This window comes from Peromyscus leucopus, chromosome 1, assembly GCF_004664715.2.
Source record: "Peromyscus leucopus breed LL Stock chromosome 1, UCI_PerLeu_2.1, whole genome shotgun sequence".
Taxonomy (NCBI): domain Eukaryota; kingdom Metazoa; phylum Chordata; class Mammalia; order Rodentia; family Cricetidae; genus Peromyscus; species Peromyscus leucopus.
Window position 1 is genome coordinate 79,423,411 of NC_051063.1, and position 19,000 is coordinate 79,442,410.

At 50.5% G+C, this 19,000-nt stretch overlaps 1 protein-coding gene across 2 annotated transcripts in view; it reads left to right on the forward strand.

The window, feature by feature from the left end:
- The window catches only part of Nsmce1 (NSE1 homolog, SMC5-SMC6 complex component), a 30,212-nt gene extending 11,248 nt beyond the window's left edge, over positions 1-18,964 (forward strand). For both annotated transcript variants that reach the window (XM_028867901.2, XM_028867902.2), the window contains exons 3-8: positions 12,371-12,492; positions 12,659-12,736; positions 13,622-13,768; positions 17,365-17,481; positions 18,168-18,288; positions 18,738-18,964. In XM_028867901.2, the coding sequence (XP_028723734.1) occupies positions 12,371-12,492; positions 12,659-12,736; positions 13,622-13,768; positions 17,365-17,481; positions 18,168-18,288; positions 18,738-18,817 (665 nt within the window). In that variant the 3' untranslated portion in view covers positions 18,818-18,964. The remainder of the gene's footprint in view (positions 1-12,370; positions 12,493-12,658; positions 12,737-13,621; positions 13,769-17,364; positions 17,482-18,167; positions 18,289-18,737) is intronic.
- Positions 18,965-19,000: the final 36 nt, after the last annotated feature.

The window sequence follows — 19,000 nt, forward strand, 5'->3', positions numbered from 1 at the left end:
CACTGGGTCTAGGTGGAGGACTGGGGACATTTCCTGCCCCAAACTGTCAGAGATGGACAAGATGGCAGCGAGGCCAGTGAGCTGAGAGACATACTGTGGGGTCCCCTGCCCCACACTAGACACATGCTGCTTTGTCCATTCTCTAGAGAGTGACTGGTTCACTTAAGTTCACTTAAGTTTGACACCATATTTGTGAAATTAGCATCAGATTCCACAAGTTAAAGGGAGACAGTGTCCCAGTTCCACATGCTAGTTGCAAGTCTCAGGTCACTTGCACTTCTGAATGTAAATCAAGGGCTTTTATGACCCCATCCTCCAGTTAGATAATTTGCTAGAATGATTCAGCACTCAGGAAAGTACTCTGTGTACATTTGCTGGGTGATTAGGAGTAGAGTCTCTGGCCTTTTGACGTTGTGTTATGATGTTATCTGTAGCTGTCCTGAGATGCGTGTGGCATGTTGCAGTGTTAGAATTGCTAGCCACTCCTCCATGACCACGCATGTGCTGGCAAGATGCTTAGTCATCCCAGGGCCTTATGTTCTACATAATGTAATCTATGCGAATGCATGGTGTAGCTAAGTAAGCCCATATGCGCATGTTGGTGGGGGGATCTATAAAAGTGGGTTTCACAGCCAGGTGGTGGCGGCAGTGGCGGTGCACACCTTTAATCCCAGCACTCGGGAGGCAAAAGCCAGGAGGATCTCTGTGAGTTCGAGGCCAGCCTAGTCTACAGAGAGAGACCCAGGACAGGCACCAAAACTACACAGAGAAACCCTGTCTCAAAAAACCAGAAAAAAAGTGGGTTTCACATATTCCTCCTCCTCTTCCTACACAATCTTTCCATAGGCCTAAGTACCCCCTTCTATTTCCTTCCCTTAATAAACTCTTAGAGTGGGCTTTGTTGCCCCCCTGGCTTTTCTCACATGGTAAACAGTGCTGCTTAATGAATAACATTGGTGCTGTGACTCGGATCGGTGCATTCATGCAGGTGCTGGGAATTGAACCTGAGTCCTCTGGGGTATCAGTCAGTGCTGTTAACCGCTAAACCATCTCTCTCCTCTTAGCAGTGGACATGCCTGCTATCAGTTGTATATGGGCAGGTAGAGGAAATGTGTAAGGTGGGGTTTGGGAAGTGAGATGGTGTGGTGCTTTTGAGTCTTTTAAATGTACCACCTTCCTGAAACCTGAAGTTCCTGGGGTCCCACTACTGTTCACAGGTTTTATGAGGATCTTATTACATAGGCCTGATTGATCAGACTATACCTATATATGACTAGCTCAATCTCTAGTCCTTCTTCTCCCTGTAGTTTGGGGGATTTTGATGCTGACATCATCTTTCTGGTGACCAGCCCCTACCTTGAAGCTACCTAGAGTTTCCTCATTAGAACAAAAGTGCCCCCATAACCTTTGTTACCCTGGAAATTCCAGGGCTTTTAGGAGTTCTGTGCCAGAAACTGGGGCAGAGGCTGGGTGGCATTTCTTATATAATAGGCAGCAATGGGGTAACACTGCAGCTGCCCCGACCCTCAGCTGTGCAGTGGCTTCAGCCATGGCAGCCTGCCCAAGCTGAGCTGGAGGTATATCTAGAGCACCTCAGAGGTTCCCAGTGTGTCAGGAGAGTCCCTTCCCACCAGAGAAACGACCACTTGAAGGCCAGAGAGTCAGGCGACTTCTGGGAAGACTGGAAGAGTTACCACTTCTAAGCCCAAAAACTCTCTGCCGTAAATTTAAGAAAATTTATAGGTTGACGCCTGGCCAGTGAGATGACTTAGTGGGTAAAGGTGCTTTCTACCAAGCCTGACTACCTGAGTTCAATCCCCAGGACCTACCTAGTGGAAAGAGAAAACCAACTCTCTGACTCTTGCAAAAATAAACAAATGTAAAGGGAAAATAAAATTAAAAATACAGATTAAGCATTTCTAAACCAAATGCTCCACAATCTGGAATCTTTTGAGCACCAGCTTGACCCAAATAGAAGGAATCTTTCATGTACAACCTTCTTTAAGCTGTTATATAGAATTATCTTTAGCTTGTCGTCAGGTATACAGGAATCCTGAGTGAATTTCGTGTTTAGACTGGGGTCTCATCTCAAGATGTCTTGTTATGTATGTCAGGTATTCTAAAGTCTGATAAAGGTCCAGAATGCTCTACTATAATGCCAAGTCGGCCCTGACTCTTAGGGAATTGGGATGGAGAAAAGGTAGTACCGATTCCCTTATGTGATGAGGCCTGTGTCACTGTGATGCCAAAAGGCATTGAAAGGAAGGAAATCACAGACCGTTTTACCATAGCATTCTAACCTAATATTGCTGAGTCTAACCCAACAGTGTGTAAGAAGGATGATACAGCATGATCAAACGGGCTTATTCTTTTTTTTTTTTTTTTTTTTTTTTTTTGTTCTTGTTTTGGTTTTTCGAGACAGGGTTTCTCTGTGTAGCTTTGTGCCTTTTCCTGGAACTCACTTGGTAGCCCAGGCTGGCCTCGAACTCACAGAGATCCGCCTGCAAATGGGCTTATTCTAAGAGTGTTGGGTTAGTTGAGTATTTGAGAAGTCAACCAGTGATCATGTGGCTCAGTTGGTAGAGCGTTTACCTAGTATACATGAGTTGTGGGTTCTAGCCCTGCCCCACATAAACTGGACATGGTGGTGCATGCTTGTAATCCTAGCACTTAGGAGGTGGATGCTGGAAGACAGAAGTTCATCCTTGGCTACAGAGATAGTTCAAGACTGGCCTGGGGTACATGATAGAAGAAAAGAAAGTCAACCCATGTAATTATGTCAGTCAGTCTATTAACAAACTGGGTTCCAGGCCTAGTACCACACACTCATACACGGTTACTTAAGAAACATTTTACATATTTAAGAATGCTGTAGCTGTGGAGTTCAGTGTGTATTTTACACGTAGAGCATATCTTAATTTGGAGTGGCCACAGCTGAAGTGCTCAGTAGCTCCATGAGATAACTGTAGAAAGTCCCTCAGCTTCTGCTGTCTGAAGCCTCCCCGCCTAGATCCAGGTTGCCTTCAGGGTGTGCCGAGTCTGTAGAACTGGGGCTGTGTCCTCGCTGCCCCGTCAGATGAGCTGCAGTGTGGAGGAGATACTGGGCTAGACTTCTGCTCACTAGCATGACCAGTATGCCTTATGTGAGGAGATGCTTTAAGAAATACTTTTTACTGTTGCATATGTATGTGGGTGTAGGGGTTGCCTACCAAGGTGAGCTTGTGGAGGTCAGAGATCAGCTTCTGTGCAGTCTGTCCTTCCACTTTTACCTGGAGTCTGGGGCTTGAACTCAGGCTCTGCTGCCTCTGAAGTGAGCACTTCACCAAATAAACATTTCTGAAGCACTTTGAATCAAGGTAAATGTCCACTTTGATCCACCCGTTCATCATCCACTAGCATTTCTTCCTAAATTCTTCCTCTAGGGGCTGCCAGTGCCACTGACACTTTGCTATTTAATTTGCTGTTAAGTTTTATGTTAATTTTTAGTCAAGTTTATAAAGTACCATTCTGAGGATAAATAAAATATCTAAAATTTTAGATATAAAACAATTAAAGGTTGGGCTTGGTGACAAATGTCTTTAATCCCAGCACTTGGAAGGCAGAGGCAGATGGATCTCTCAGTTTTAGGCCAGCCTGGTCTACAGAGTGAGTTCCAAGACAGCCAGGACTATGTAGAGAGATCCTGTCTCAAACAAACAAACAAACAAACATTGGTGGCTAAAGAGATGGCTTAGGAGTTAAAAACTCAGGGGTGGCTTTTCTTTCTTTTTCTTCTCTCTCTCTCTCTCTCTCTCTCTCTCTCTCTCTCTCTCTCTCTCTCTCTCTCTCTCTCTCTTTGGTTTTTTGAGACAGGGTCTCTATGTAGCCGAAGCTGTCTTCGAACTCACTATGTCAGCCAGCCTGGCCTCAAACAGATCCATCTGTTTCTGCCTCCAAAACTGCCAGGCATATGGGGTGGCTACTCTTGCAGCGGACCCAGGTACTCAGTTCCCAGCACCCACATTGTGGCTCACGAACATCTGTAACTCCAGTTCCCTGGAATCCAATGCCCTTTCCTGGCTTCTAGTATATGTAGTGCATAGACATACATGCAGGCAAAACACCCATAGACACTAAATAGATAATAAATAAATACCTCTAAAAAAATCAAGGTTTGAAAACTTTGCAGTAAGCCTAACAAACCACAGCGCCTGACATCTGCTGTGTAAACAGCTCGGTGAGTTCGGTATGCACTGAACATGGGAGTCTTTCCACTGTTTGCAAACCTTTCCCTGCCTCACCCGGGTGTGACTGTAGCAGGCCACTGACACGCCCACACCTCTTTCCTTGTTCTGCTGGTAAGTCACATTAATGTTGACCTTTGAGCTGTGCTCCATTCTGTCATACTATAAACACCTCTTCCCAGAGCAGACTTAGTAGTAATTAGAAGCTGGCTCCTAATAAAATGATCTTGTATTTTTAATGAATTCATTGTACATCTGTCTTCCTTGGCTGTGATGAACAGTTAATAAGTGCACCTGGTCCAGGTGTGCTTCTAGACAGGAAGGAGTGCTAAGATGGGGTGGATCTCCCTGGGTGAGCCATGGAAGGGTCACTGTCGCTGGAGTTCATCTGGAGAGGGATTGTGGAGGGAGAGGGGGTGTGGTTAAGAGTCAGGAGATCACCCTGAAGGTGGGACATGGCATCTGGCTCCACTCGGGCAACAGATAGAGCAGGGCAGTCCACTGTCAGGGTGCAAGGTGCAGGGTTCAAATGCAGGTTAAGGAATGGCCTGTGCAGGGTGCAAGGTGCAGGGTTAAAATGCAGGTCAATGAGTGGCCTGTGCAGGGTGCAAGGTGCAGGGTTCAAATGCAGGTGAAGGAGTGGCCTGTGCAGGGTGCAAGGTGCAGGGTTAAAATGCAGGTGAATAAGTGGCCTGTGCAGGGTGCAAGGTGCAGGGTTAAAATGCAGGTGAAGGAATGGCCTGTGCAGGGTGCAAGGTGCAGGGTTCAAATGCAGGTGAAGGAATGGCCTGTGCAGGGTGCAAGGTGCAGGGTTCAAATGCAGGTGAAGGAATGGCCTGTGCAGGGTGCAAGGTGCAGGGTTCAAATTCAGGTGAACGGCAGGGTGCAAGCCCAGAGTCATTGTGGCAGTGTGTGCCTGCATGCACATCTAGACCCCAGGGATGTGCTCTGCCTCAGACTATAGGATAAAGTATTGAAGGGCTTCAGCTGGGCTGCAGAGTGGCTGTCTTTGCCCTGCCCTGAGAGGAGGAGTGTGGAGACCTGGGATGGGCCATTGCAGGCTCCTGGCCTGGGGAAGCTGGAAGCAGGCAGATCCAGGGGATGATACTTGGCCTGAGTTGAAGCAGGGAAGCTTTCAGTTGTTAACATGTCCTGGCCATATGAGCCTGTTAGCTCTGAGCAGGTGGTTTGTTTCCTGGGCTGGTCGTTAGGGCTCTGGTCTGACTTACCGCAAGTCTAGCTGGAACTTTAGCAGCTGTCTGAGCTAGCCCTGCATCTGCCAGCTCACAGTTAGGCTTTATGTATGGTTGGCCTGTCTTCCAGTTTCTGGAGAAGAGAGCTCACCTCCCTGCCTCAGTCAGAAACTATAGCTTTATCAGATGGCCAGGGAACAGGGAAGATCCTGTAAGTCTCCTGACAGGAGGGTTCCGGCCCACACTGGAGTTTGAAAACTGGTAGAGCCCTGTGATGTGCAGTGTCCTATAACACTCTAAGTCAGTTACCATGTAAAAAAGAACACACCAGGGGTGTGTGTGTGTGTGTGTGTGTGTGTGTGTGTGTGTGTGCGCTTGGTTTTGATGAAAACCTGTCTGAGTGCACAGCTGTCGGAGCCTGCCCTCTTGGTGGGATGCTGCTCTCGCAGTGGTACTTCCTGCTGCCAGCTGCCAGTGTCAGCCAGCATTGCTCTCAAGAAATGTGAGAAGACACTTGGACATCAGGGATACAGCAAGGTGGGGTGCTCTGGTTTCAGCTGGCCCTCTCCCGTCCCCTGAAGCGCCCCCTATCAGATACTCCCCCTGGGCACCGGGAAGCAGGTGGGAGACCTGTGGCACAGAGCTGTCAGTTGCTGCTTCTGTAAAGGGTGGGTGGACTCCCGTTCCAGCAAGAGTAGTTACAGTGGAATCTATACTAGCAGAGTCCCAGGAAAATTCTGCTGAGAGGAGTTTGCATAGTCTGACGACTCAGGTTGACATTCAGAACTCAACCACGATGGAAAACCGTGCTTGCATGGATATGCTGAGTACATGGGGTGCCAGTGCTTGTGGCATTCAGCCCAGAGGCAGGACAGTTAGGTGCTCTGTAGTGATCACGTCATCCTGTCTTATTTTGGTGCAGCTGAATAGACTTGCTTGCTAGAATGTCTTTGTTTGTTAAATAGTGGTTGCAGCACGTTTGGAAATGGACCTCTGAACAAAGCATCTAAAATCCAAACTGGTAAGCTGGGTCTGGTGACCCATGCAGAGACTGAGGCAGGAGGACCATGAGTCTATTGAGGCCAGCCAAAGAGACCTTGTCTGAAAACCAAACAAAAATACCTGCATCCATTTGCTACTTCACTGGTTAGTTTTATGTCAACTTGACGCAAGCTGGAATCATTTGGGAAGAGGGCCCATCAACTGAGAAAAGGCCCAGACCAGACTGCCCCCTGGACAAGTCTGTGGTGCTTTTCCCCTACTGATTGATATGGGGAGACTCAGCTCATTGTGGGAGGTGCCACCTTGGGTGCAATAGGGAAGCAGACTGAGGGAGTCAGGAGGAACAAGCCAGTGACCACTCCTCCACACCCTCTGCTTCAGCTCCTGCTTTAGGTTCCTGCCTTGCCTTCCTGCCTGATTGTCCCTGGTGATGGACTGAGGTGAAGCTGTAAGCTGAACAAACCCTTTCTTCCCCAGGTTGCCTTGGCCATGGTGTTTATCATAGCAATAGAACGCCAACTAAGACAGGAAAGTCCATCTCCTCATCCCAGCCTAGAGTCAACCTGCCAGGTGCTAGGCAGGCTACGTTTCTCTTTCTTGACTTGACTCCTGGAAATGGAGGAGTCAAGTTAGGCAGTTGTGTGCCCAGGGACTTTTTTTAAACGTCGTGTCATGGAAGAAGAACCACAGGAGGTGGCAATCAATGCAGGAGGCCCATCATTCCTGCTGAACCAAAGGATGCCCCGTGTGATTTTGATTCACTGACACAGCACTGTGTATCCATCCTGGGTGGTGGTTCCTGAGGGTCTGCTCAGAAGAACGAGCAGTGCTGTGGTGAGCTGATGTGCTGGTGCTGAGAACTGTCAGATGTAGTCTGTGCTTCATGAAAGATGCTTCACCTCTCACCCTGCCCCTCCCAGCTCGGCACACGCCGTCCTCTGATGGTTCTCATTTTTGCACCCACATGTCTAAAGGTCAAGATGGTCTTTTCCCAGGACTGATGAGTGATACCCGATGAAGGGGGAAAACCCAGAGTCTGCATGCATCCCTTGTGTCCTTGCCAGCTTTTCCTTTGTTCCAGCTCAGTGGTTCTCAGTCTGTGGGTTGAGACCCCCTTGGGGGTCAAATGTCCTTTTTACAGAATTGCATATCAGATATCCTTCTCGTGAGATATTTACAGTAGCAAAATTACAGTTATGAAGTAGCAATGAAATAATTTTATGGCTGGGGGAGTCACCGCAACATGAGGAACTGTATTGAAGGGTCGCAGCATTAGGAAGGTTGAGAACCGCTGTTCCAGCTGAAGAGTCTGAACTCTGGGAGACAGCTCTGCCTAGCACTTGGATCTGTGGCAGGCCTGGCTGGTAAACTAGCAGGGCTGCCTTCTTGCTCTCAGAGGACAAGTTGGCTCACAATGGTTTGGTCCCCAGGGGCTGACTTTTTACTCTTATTTTCTCTGCCTAAAAATAGCGTTTTCTATCTTTGGTGCCTCATTTAAAACAAAAATACTTGTTGGCTAGAGGTTAGGGCAGCAGACTTCCTGGCCGCCAGCTGTTAGAGTACAGTGTGCAGTGAACTGTCCCATAGCCTGTAGAAGCAGGTTCTGATTTAGCAGGCTGTTCATCAGGAAAGGCAGACTAAACTCAGTTATAAAAAAGGGAAAAAGTACATCTAAGCCAGAGGAAAGTGGTCTCAGTGGACTCCACTGTCGAGTCAGAGAGGCCTGCTTGTTCAGTGTAAAGCTGGGCCCCAGGTTCTGATTGCTTCTCTGTCAGGCAGCTGACCCTTCGTGGGTCTTTGCCTTTCTGCAGCCCATCCTAGGGTGGGACCAGACTAGGACTGTACCAAAGGAGTGGGGCTGGACCCGGCATGCTGGAATCAGCCACTTGGCTTCCAGTGCATCGTCTCTGACTTAGTAACCCTCTGGTGACTTCATTGGGGCACTGTGGTTTTTGTGCTCCTTTCTTCTGGCAGAGCCCAATTTTGTGACTGAAGTGATGGGATGGTGCTGGGTTTTGGTGTGGGAAGGCCCTCAGATTTTCTCTACTGAGGGTGTATGGCTTAGTGCCCGGGGCTGAGGATCTGGAGTCTGGAAGGCCAGCTCCATGTCCAAGTTAGGGAAACTCTGAGCAAGTTGTTTACTTTCTTTAGGCAACCAGTGTATAAAGAGGACATTAATAGTGCACCTGGCAGGGTGGTTGTAATGATGAATGCACCACACCATGCCCATTGCCCAGCAGGCCATAAGGTGCATTACAGTCACGTGATCACAGCCTAGACGAAAAGCAGGTGCCTGCATGACAAGTGAGGAGATGGATCCTGGTTAGGCCAGAGCCTGCTCTCCTTGGAGCTGGGCACTCCACACCCCTAGCTGCAGGTTGCTGCCCCTGGGAAGCAGCCTCTGATTTAGCTTGTGTGTTTGAAGTATGTGCCATTTTTTTTTTTTCAGTAGGTTGGAGATTCTAAAGAGGGGTTTGGTGGGAGTAATGGTAATTAACTCTCCTAAATCCTTCACAGTAGGATGTCAGGACTGGAAATAGGTGCCTTAGAGTCACGTGGTACCGTCTCTTTTCTTCCTGTGGCTCAGAACATGGGGCCGCACGCTTTATCCTGTGACTTTGCAGGTTAGCAGACGGTAGCTTCTTGACCAAGACTTCTTGAGGCAATAGAGGCAGACCAGTGACCACTCACTGTTCAAGACCACAGGGTGGGAAGCACCACTGTGTAACCTTGACACCGAGGGGCAGCATCCTCAACTTTGGTAGCACAGGAGATACCTCAGTGCTGGCCAGATTAGAATGGAGTGTGCTGTGAGGCTTCTGGGAAGACATGAGGCTGCTTGACATCTGGGGCCAGGCTTGGGACCAGGCACAAAACACATGCCAGAGTGCTCTTCCCTTTCCTAGTGGCTGCTGGGCTGGCAGCATTACCAGCTGGCCTTTGTCCTAGTACATGGCTTTTGGATGGGCTAGCCTTGGTTCTGGGTCCTCTTCCAGTTGACTTGAGCTCTTGGCTTCTCAGGGGCTTCCTGTATCTGCTTTTCTGAATAGAAGTCCCTAGAATTGCTCCCACCCAAGCCATTGTGAGAGGGAAAGACATCTTGAAGAAGAGAGGAGGCTGTGGTCTTGATTGGCTGTGAGGTAGCCAGACTTTATCAGGTGACTTCTGGATGGGTGGCCAGATGTGGTAAGTGGTGACCATGCTGAGGTACTGCTTGAGAATCATGGAGGGCAGAGCTGGGAACCCCAGCTAGTCTTGTCAGGGATGAGCCTATCCAGGAGGTTGTGGTGGAGGGTACTGCTGAGAGCTGTGTAGGCCAGCTGGAGTGGTTGAGGGTCAGAGGTCAAAGGTGTATTGGCCTTCAGAGATGAAAGGGAAGACAAGCTCAGAGAAGCAGGTCTCTGCTGTTGGCCCTGTTGCCACCAAGTAGCAAAGCCAGTTTGGAGACAGTGAGGGTGTGGGGACCTGTGGAACCCAAGATCAAGTGGAGGCAACCACATGGATGTGGCCCTTCTGGAGGATTGTGTGAAAAGAGGGCTGGATCTCATCTCGCCCCCAGGGTACTTGGAAAGTACAGTTTGTTAGAGTGCCTTTCATCTGCCCACAGAGTACATTTTTTCTGAATGACACCTTGAGGTACTTCTTTGGTGGAAAATGTGAATTGTCCCTTTCAGAGGGAGGTGATATTTGTCCCTTATGGCACATTGGATGGACAGGGCTGATCCTGTTTACAAGGGATATTGTACTTACCCAGTGAGAAGTGGTGATGTAGAAGAAACTCAAAGTAATAGAGCTGATGTTATAAAGGACTTACTAATAGATTTGCTTAGGAGACATTAAGTCACACAAACTGAATTTAGCTAAAGGACCTCTGCCTCCAGAATACCCCAAAGGTGAGTGGTCTGCTAACCAGGCCTGTTGGAGATGAGAGCAATTTAGGATGCTAGGGTATAAATGTTTGTTCACCAGGATTGACCAGCCTTTAGGCTGCATTCCCATAACAAAGGGCACATCACTGACAAACCAACCATTGGGCCCATCCCCAAAGATGGTCTTCTACTAGCAGCTCAAGGCGGCAGTGCAGGGTCACATCCATTAATAGTCCTGGTCGCCATTCAGTCCCTGTGCTCTTAGCAGGAAGAGCACTATTCCCCAGGTGGGCAAGATGGACCTGGGCAACAACAATTGGAAAAGACAACACTGGTGTACTTAAGAGATATTTCTGGCAATATCTTTTCTGTGTAAATCTCCCATCCGCTCAGGTGGACAGACTTGCAGTCTCCTCTCTCTCTTTAAATTGTTCGAAGTGTGACTTGGGGCTGGAACCGGAAAGAGACTTAAGGATGACAGGGTATGTAAAGTGCATAAGCCTACTGTGTATATAAGCTAGTGAAACTTTCTCTTCAAGGCCGGCTCTTCCTTGGGCCTCAGCCAGAGCTGGACACGGTCTTCCTTCACCTCTACTCGTGGACTGACCCCTCCCTGGGAAGGTGTGCTCTTTCTATCCCAGTGGCTCTTGAGACCTGACTCCCTCGTGAGAGTCAGCGTCAGTCTTCCAAAGCTGGTGCTCGGGGTCAGAAAGGTCCTCAGCCTGCACTGGACACGGGCTGTGTGGACAGCCATCTCACGTGCCCAGGGAGGTGCTTCAAGGGAAAGGCCCTTTGCATTGGCTCTTGTGACTAGAGGCAGCAGTGGGAGGTGAGAGTGTCAGTTCTGAATCCTGACTTCCTTCTGCATCACTGTTTCCACCTATTAGCTACTTCTGATTTTTCATTTAACTTGTATTAATTAAAAAGAAAGAAAAAGAAAGCCAAGCAAACATGTCTATGTTACTATGACAGTGGTGATCGGTCATTAGTCCCACAGCCTGTTCCTTTGGTGACCCCTCGATTCTGGGTCCTCATATGTCCTTCATGTAGCATGTCCTCTGCTACCAATATGACCTTTTGCTTTCTAAACTGTCTTTATTTCGTTACACAAGGTTGGAAATGCCTACTTTCTGTAGGGAGGCCAACTGGCCACAGCTTAGGTCCCTGTGATGACTCTTTAGATGAGTCTCCTTTCTAGAGCTAGCCTTGGTCATCTATGAAGAGCAAGGAAGCAACCTAGCCTCTCCCCTGTGTATGATTTTGTTGTTTTTGTTATGGCTTTAAACTTAAATGGTGGCATGTTTTCTGTTTCTGTTTTGTTCTGTTTTGATTTTTTTTCCCACAGAGTGATTTTTTTTTTAAAAAAAAATTTAAATTTTGTTTTGGTTTGTTTTTTTGAGACAAGATTTCTCTCTGTAGCACTGGCTGTCCTGAAACTTACTCTGTAGACCAGGCTGGCCTTGAACTCAGATCCACCTGCCTCTGCCTCCCAAGTTGCCACCACTGCCTGGCTTCCCAGAGTGATTTCTCTGGCTGTGGCCTCCTGCTGGTAGCTAGAGCCAGGCTCCCACAGCTCACACCAGCCCTGTCTGTGCTCAGAGGGGTGCCAGGGCCTGAGCAGGGTCAGTGGGAGGAGGTTTGGGCAAGGGCTGCAAGGAATATGCTCAGAACAGGGTCTCTTATGCCGCGGTGCGTCTGTGAGTCTCTCTTACCCTGCTGTGGCTTTTAACTCAGGCCTGGGCTGGCCCAGGGCTTGCAGGTGTGTCAGGATGGCTTCCTTGAAGGAGGGAGCTGTGGAGGGCCACTGGCTGGGGACGCAGACTGGGGACAGAGGAAGGAAGGCCATAGTCTCAGTGGTCTGAGATAGCAATCTCTGGGGCCTTTTTGCCTCTTTACACCCTCTCTGTCTCAGCTTATCTCTGAGCACTCCGGGAAGAAAGAAACCACATAGTACTGGCATTGGCCCAAGAGAGCCCAAACATTTCTGGCTGGGCTGCCAGTGAGGTCAGGTGCCAGAGTGATTGAAACAGGCTGTGTGTGCTTTTCTGATGAACCCATCTCCCCTCCCCCTGCTTATTTCCAGGAAATGCTACTGTAGATAAGCTGGAGGACTTCATCAACAATATCAACAGTGTCTTGGAGTCCTTGTATATTGAGATAAAAAAAGGAGTCACAGAAGATGACGGGAGACCCATTTATGCCCTGGTATGTGTGAGAAAGTGCCCTCTAGTGGCATTTTGGGGAACTGGAGCAGAGGGCTCTACAGGTAGATCATTCCTGACTGCCCTCTCCTGAGATGGAGGAGAAAGGGCCACTGGTGATCAGCTTTGAGGTGGAGACACAGCCTGATCCCTATGCGATTTATTTTTAGGTGAATCTTGCTACAACTTCAGTTTCCAAAATGGCCACGGATTTTGCTGAGAACGAGCTGGACCTGTTTAGAAAGGCTGTGAGTACAGTAGCTCTCATTGCTACCCGGGCTCTACTTGTAATGGGAGGAAATGGAAGCTGCAGTTGGGGAGGTCACTGTCATGTTCCCCAGCTTCTGGGTCTCACGGGGAGTTTCAGGCCTTAAACCACCTGCCAAACAAATCACCGGCAAGCTTGTTAGAATGCAGGGTCGCAGCCCTACCCAAGAGTGCTGAACCCAGACCTGCACTTTAATGAGGAGCTCGCTGAATGTTGATGTGCTAGGGTCCCATTCTTTGGTCCTGGAGCTTTGGAGCAGTTTGCTCAGTCCGTCTGTCACACACTGGCTAAGACATTGGTTCTCAGTCTGGAAGCATATAGCAGTTATTGGAAAGGTAAGAAAGGTGCCCCTCTCTGGCCCCACCTGACTGAGCCCTTCAGGACAGGTGGACTTTCTAGTTTTATGGTTTCATGATGATCCTGGGCTGTCAGCAAAGGCATGGAGAACGAGGCTGGGAGGCACCTGTCCTGCCATAGATAGAAGTTTTAGAGAACGTGCCTAACCCACCCGAGTCCATGCCGCCTCTCCTCCTGACCTGCACTGGCTCTGCTCCTCCACCTCTGAGTGAGGAGAGGTGCTGCTTCGTGTGCCCGGTCATTCTTTCTTCTCTTTCAGGGAGATGGAGGCGGGGCAAGAACCCTACTCTGGGGTGGTGTGATAGACGCAGTCATCTCAGCAGTTGGACTGGACATGTCTACTGACGTCTGTTATAAATTACCCTCCTGAAGGGCTGTCTGTGGGCCAGTGTGTGCCAGACGGACTGCGTGGGGGCCGTTTTAGCCCGTTCCTGCCAGGGCTGGCTGGTGGCTTAGGTGCTGAGTTTGCGGTCCCAGCAGATGAATGAGGCACCTCTTTTTCTTGCAGTTGGAACTGATTGTTGACTCAGAAACTGGCTTTGCTTCTTCTACAAACATTTTGAACCTGGTCGATCAACTCAAAGGCAAAAAGATGAGGAAGAAGGAAGCGGAGCAGGTGCTACAGAAGTTCGTGCAGAGCAAGTGGCTGATTGAGGTACCTGATGGTCTTTGGCCTGGTTCACGTGAAAGTGCACAACAGTTTTTCTTCCAAATCCACATCCATATCCAACTAATGTCGCTGAGCCAGGCCCAGCTGTGGTGGGCGGTTCCTTCTCTGCTTTAAGCTTTCAGTGACCTCTGAGGAGTGCCTGTGTTCCCTGACACTCACACGGTCTGTCTTGGGTGCTGCAGCCACAGGTAGAAGAGGCTGAAATCACTAAAGGGTTCATCTGAGCCCTGGTGTAGGCAGAGGCACTGTGTGGTGGTTTGAATGAGAATGGTCTCCACCGGCTCATATGTTTGAATGCTTGGTCCCCAGTTAGTGGGACCGTTTGGAAACGATTGGGAGGTGTGATCTTGTTGGAGAAAATGTGTCACTGGGGCGCGGGCTTTGAGGTTTCAAAGACTCCCATCATCACCTGTGTGCTCTCTGCCTCCTGCTTGTGATCAGAATGTGAGCTGTCAGCTGTTGCTCTAGTACCATGCCTGTCTGCCGTGATGGTCGTGGTCTCTAACCCTCAGAACTGTGAGCTCCAAATTCAGTGCTCTCTTCTATAAGTTGCCTCAGTCCCAGCAGTGAAAAAGTAGGTAAGATAAAGGGCAAGTTGCGGGGATGAGCATGGCCCTACCACCTGCCTGGGTCTGTTTCCTGGTGCAGGTGACTGCTCTTTCATTCCTGTACCTGGGCAGAAAGGAATCCTGGCACGGGAGTGAGGGTGTGAAATTCCTTTGCTGGGCCCCTGCCAGAGGAGCCTTTTGGAGTGCCTGCTCTGGTGGCATTGTCGGTCAGCATGATGTTGCTGTGGGCCGGTTCTCTCGGTCCCTCCACTTATGACACTGACCCTAGAGGTGCAAAGAGGACATGTAGACGGTGGGTTTGGGAGAGAAGCAGGCTTTGCCATGAAGCCTCCTGGCTGGAGCGAAGCCAATGCCCCAAGTTTTGCCCCATAAAAGGCACTGCTGTTTGCATAAGCCCAGGCCTAGACTCAGGTTGGCCTGTTGATCACAGCTCCGCCCCCACAAGAGCCCCAGCTGGCAGTGCTGGTTGGCCTCCACTTCTTAGGGAAGTCAGACCCATAGCCCGAGGCCACCATCTGTGGCCTCAGTCGCCCTTAGCTTCCTCTCTGGGAACCTTGCTACACTTCTGATCCTGGGTATTGGTTGGGAAGAGGCATGAGTGGCCATCGGGAGTGAGGGCGAGTTTGGGGACATCCTGTGTGTCCCATGATGGTGTGTGTTGAGCACAGCTTGGTGGTTTGCTCATGTTGACACCCTGTAGTCGTGAAGCCCAGGTAGCAGCCTGGTTAGGTGCCTGTAGCACATACCCGTGACTCAGTCTCTTGTCCTCTGGGCTGGGTTTGTCATGTGGAATGTTCTTGGTGTGCTCTCTTTGAGGCAGACTTTGAGAGCAGGGCTTCTGACCTCACTGCCCCGTGGCAGACTGTGCCTGACACCTGTAAATGCTCGGTAAATGCCTGCTGAATGGGTGGCTGGGCCAGCAGATGGAGTTCCAAGACAGTGTACTTAAAACTTACACATGGTAGTACAAACGTTTGCTCACTCTGGACAGAGTGTTGCCCAGCTCTTTGCTGCTGAGAGGAAGGTTCTCACCTCCAGCGTCTTGAGGCCTACCATGGTGTCCATGGCATCCAGGTCCTTCTGGTACCCTCCTTTCAGAATGGAGAGCTGGCTCTGCCTTCTGCAGGGAAAGCTGAGCTGTTACCTGGGCTTGGTGCGAGTTCTGAAGAATGCTGTGAGCTACTGTGGAGGGGAGTGCTGCAGAACCGTGTGCCAGCTGCCTCTGCCTTGGCACCCATCAGCCCCTCAATCTCCTCAGGCCTGCCACTGGGCACCTCTGGAGTTCTTGTTTACCGTGTACCCGGTGAAGGAAGGCATAGGCTCAGGCAGTAGAGTGTGTGGTTGGGAGAGCACCTCCTGGCTCCTCCACTGTCTCGGGCTGTGTTTTCTGGCCTAGACAGCCTGGGCAGGGCGGCTGTGAGTTCTGTGGGGGACCTATTGAAGGACTGATGACTGGGTTGCTGGCTGGTCCCTGACCAGCCTTCCTGGGCAGCCAGTTCCTTGATCAGAGGGACTGAGTTTTAGAGTCACCTTTAGCCTCAGAAATGCAGCCTGCATCTGCTAAGAAGGCTTCCCACATGTATCGCTCAAGGGCACTTTTCTGTCCTGGGGCCCTGGCTTGGCTCTGAGGTACTCTCAGCTGGGTGGTCCACTGGGAGGCTCTGGACTGGAGGGTGGTAAGTGCAGGCATCAGAGCCTGGTCCACCACAGACTAGCCACATCTCCCCACATGCCAGGTTGGCTCCCTCTAGTGGGGTCTGGCCTCAAGAGCAGGGGAAGGTGGGTTATGGTGGCTAAGTAGTGGACTGCCCTCTGGATCTGAGATCTTTGGGAGGTGACAGGCACTGGACTGAGAGTCAGCCGTGCTCCTGCCACACCCGAGGAGGCTCCCAGTCTCTGTCTACCTAGCAAAATCTGCTGCTCAGGACTCCAGTCTCTGTGTCCAAAGGCCTTCCTAGTTTTGAACCCCCTTCCCCTGCCCCCCTTCTCCTAGCCCACCTCCACTCACTTCTTTGGTTACCAGGCCCCTTCATAGATGGACCCCCAAGCTTCTGCTTGGAAAGGAGCCCAGCGTCCACAAGCACCCTCCCCACCATGTGGTGGGTGGGAGGGAACTGAGGTGTGTAACCGTCCCAAACTCAAGTCAGTGACAGCAGGAGGACCGTTGGGGCTGTCTCCTCAGCCTCCCTCCTCTTCAGTGCCACCAGCTCCCCTTGGGCCACCAAGACTCCACGCCGGCTCTCCAGCTTCTCATCCAAGAAGCAGGGAGAGCCGTGAATGTGGCTGCGTCCACGTTGCTGATTGTTGACTGTGATGAAACCCTTCCAGCAGACTTGCCTCTGCCTGATAGGTGGCGGTGTTTGCTACCTCGTTATGTAACTGTATAGCTCCTGGGGAGTGGATTGTACACAGACATGGAGGCCAGGAGGCCTGACTTCCTTTGGAGGCTCTGCCACTCACACCAATATGGGGGTTCCTTCCAGCTTCATTTGTAACGTGACAGGGCTGGCGGTGATGTGGGAGCACTGGTGGAAAGGGGTAGGAGAAGTGGGCACCTGGCTGGGGTTGTCTTGAGTCACCCATTGGGAAAAAGCCTCTCTTACTTGGCCTCAGTCTTCCCTTGCTGAAGACGCTGACTGTGACTCACTTGTGGGGCAGCTGTGAAGATGGGGTTATCACATCTGTAAAGGTGAAGGGATGGTCTGAGGTCTGAGGGTAACAGGATCCTCACCTCCACTGTCTGATCATGGGGTTGTCACATCTGTAAAGGTGAAGGGATGGTCTGAGGTCTGAGGGTAACAGGATCTTCACTCACCTCCACTGTCTTTTTGATCTCTACCTTAGTTTCCCTTTCATGAGGTTTGGCTGAGGGGGGGTGTTGCTGACATTGGCTGGGATTGGTGACAGCCTGCAGTTAACTAGAGCATCCAGACCTTGTTCTCCTGTACTCTGGGCCGTGGGATTGGGGGAGTCAGCACTGAGCCAGCGTGTGGGTGTGTTGTGTCCCCGCAGAAGGAAGGGGAGTTCACCTTGCATGGCCGGGCCATCTTGGAGATGGAGCAGTTCATCCGAGAGACCTACCCGGATGCTGTGAAGATATGCAACATCTGCCACAGCCTCCTCATCCAGGTACTGATGGTAGTGTGGGAGCGGGGGTCCTGATGCTCAGCCCACTGGGCCTCCACTGTTGTATCCCCCAGGAGCAGGCACCTTCTGGACAGGCCATGACACACTCACCTGCTGGCACATCCCTAGTTCTCTCCCTGGGCATTCCGTTCTAGCCCAAGGTGCTTGTGGGTGTTGGCTGATAACTTTTCAGGAGAAAGGGTCCCTTAAGTCTTAGTAGTTCTGTGACAGATGTCTCTCTGTACCCACCATTCTGCTTCTCACTGCAGCTCTGCAGGCTTTCCCACAATTCAACCAGGCTTCATGCTGAGCTTCTGTGATGGTATCCACAGGTGCCTGTGATCTTTCCATGGTCAGATGCTTGGGGTGGAGTCTGTGGCTTACCCCATGCTTGTGTTGATCTAAAGCATTGATACATGTTGCCACTCAACCTACTGCAAAGCTCTATGTCTGTCTCCCACCTGGGGATCTCTGAGCAGCCAGCCTGAGTCTGGAGCTACAGGGACTTGGTGGAAGTGAGGTTTTCAGCTTCTCCCACCTATGTCCACTTGTTCAAATTTCTGTAGTACAGGCCCTACAGTAGGAAGTTTAAATCCTCCAGCCTGCTAGCTATTTTCTTGGAGCTTTTTGAAGGTTTGTGAAGTTTAGGGATGTCTTGACTCCATGGTTATTGGCCTTTCTTGTTTCAGGGTCAAAGCTGCGAGACGTGTGGTATTAGGATGCATTTGCCTTGCGTGGCCAAGTACTTCCAGTCCACCTCTGAACCACGCTGCCCCCACTGTAATGACTACTGGCCCCATGACATACCAGGTACATGGCCCCCAGAGTGCCCAGGGGATAGGGTGGCCTTGTGATGGCCTCAGTTCTGAGGCTGGGCACCAAGAGCACCTTTGGAAGGAGGGCTGAGGAAGACTCCAAGCATGAAGGTCAGTGTTGGTGGCCTGCTGAAGCACAGGTGAAAGCTGACTGCCTGCCTTCTTCTAAAGGGCTCTAGAATCCACTAGAGACCTCAAGGCTTGTGAGTCCCAAACAAGGCTTTTCTCATAGCCCTCCAGGAAGTGGGATGGGAAAGCTACTTCCCAGCTCCCTCAGTGAACTTTGCTGCCTGGCTCACGTGCTGGGGGAGGAGGGTTAGCAGTGAATATTACAGATAGGACAGGTCCTCTCCATGAGAAATAGCTATGGACGTCAGCTGTGTTCTGTGTGGTCAGTCCATTCATCATGCTACTCACTGTGTCTCCCTCCTGTTCTGTACACAGAAGTCTTCGACCCTGAGAAGGAGAGGGAGGCTGGCGTCTCCAAGTCGAGCAGAAAGTCCTTGCGGACTCGTCAGCACTAGCTGCGTCCTGAGTGGCTCCGGCTGTTGGTGGGCTGACCCTCATGGCCCCGTTATCACAGGGGCCTGGCCATCCACATGGCACATGAACTGCCTCCATTGTGAACTTTGCTCTTAACACATTTTTAGTAAATGTTTCCTGATGGTTGCTGTGCTCAGCAATCTCGAGCTTGTGTGGGGCTGGGT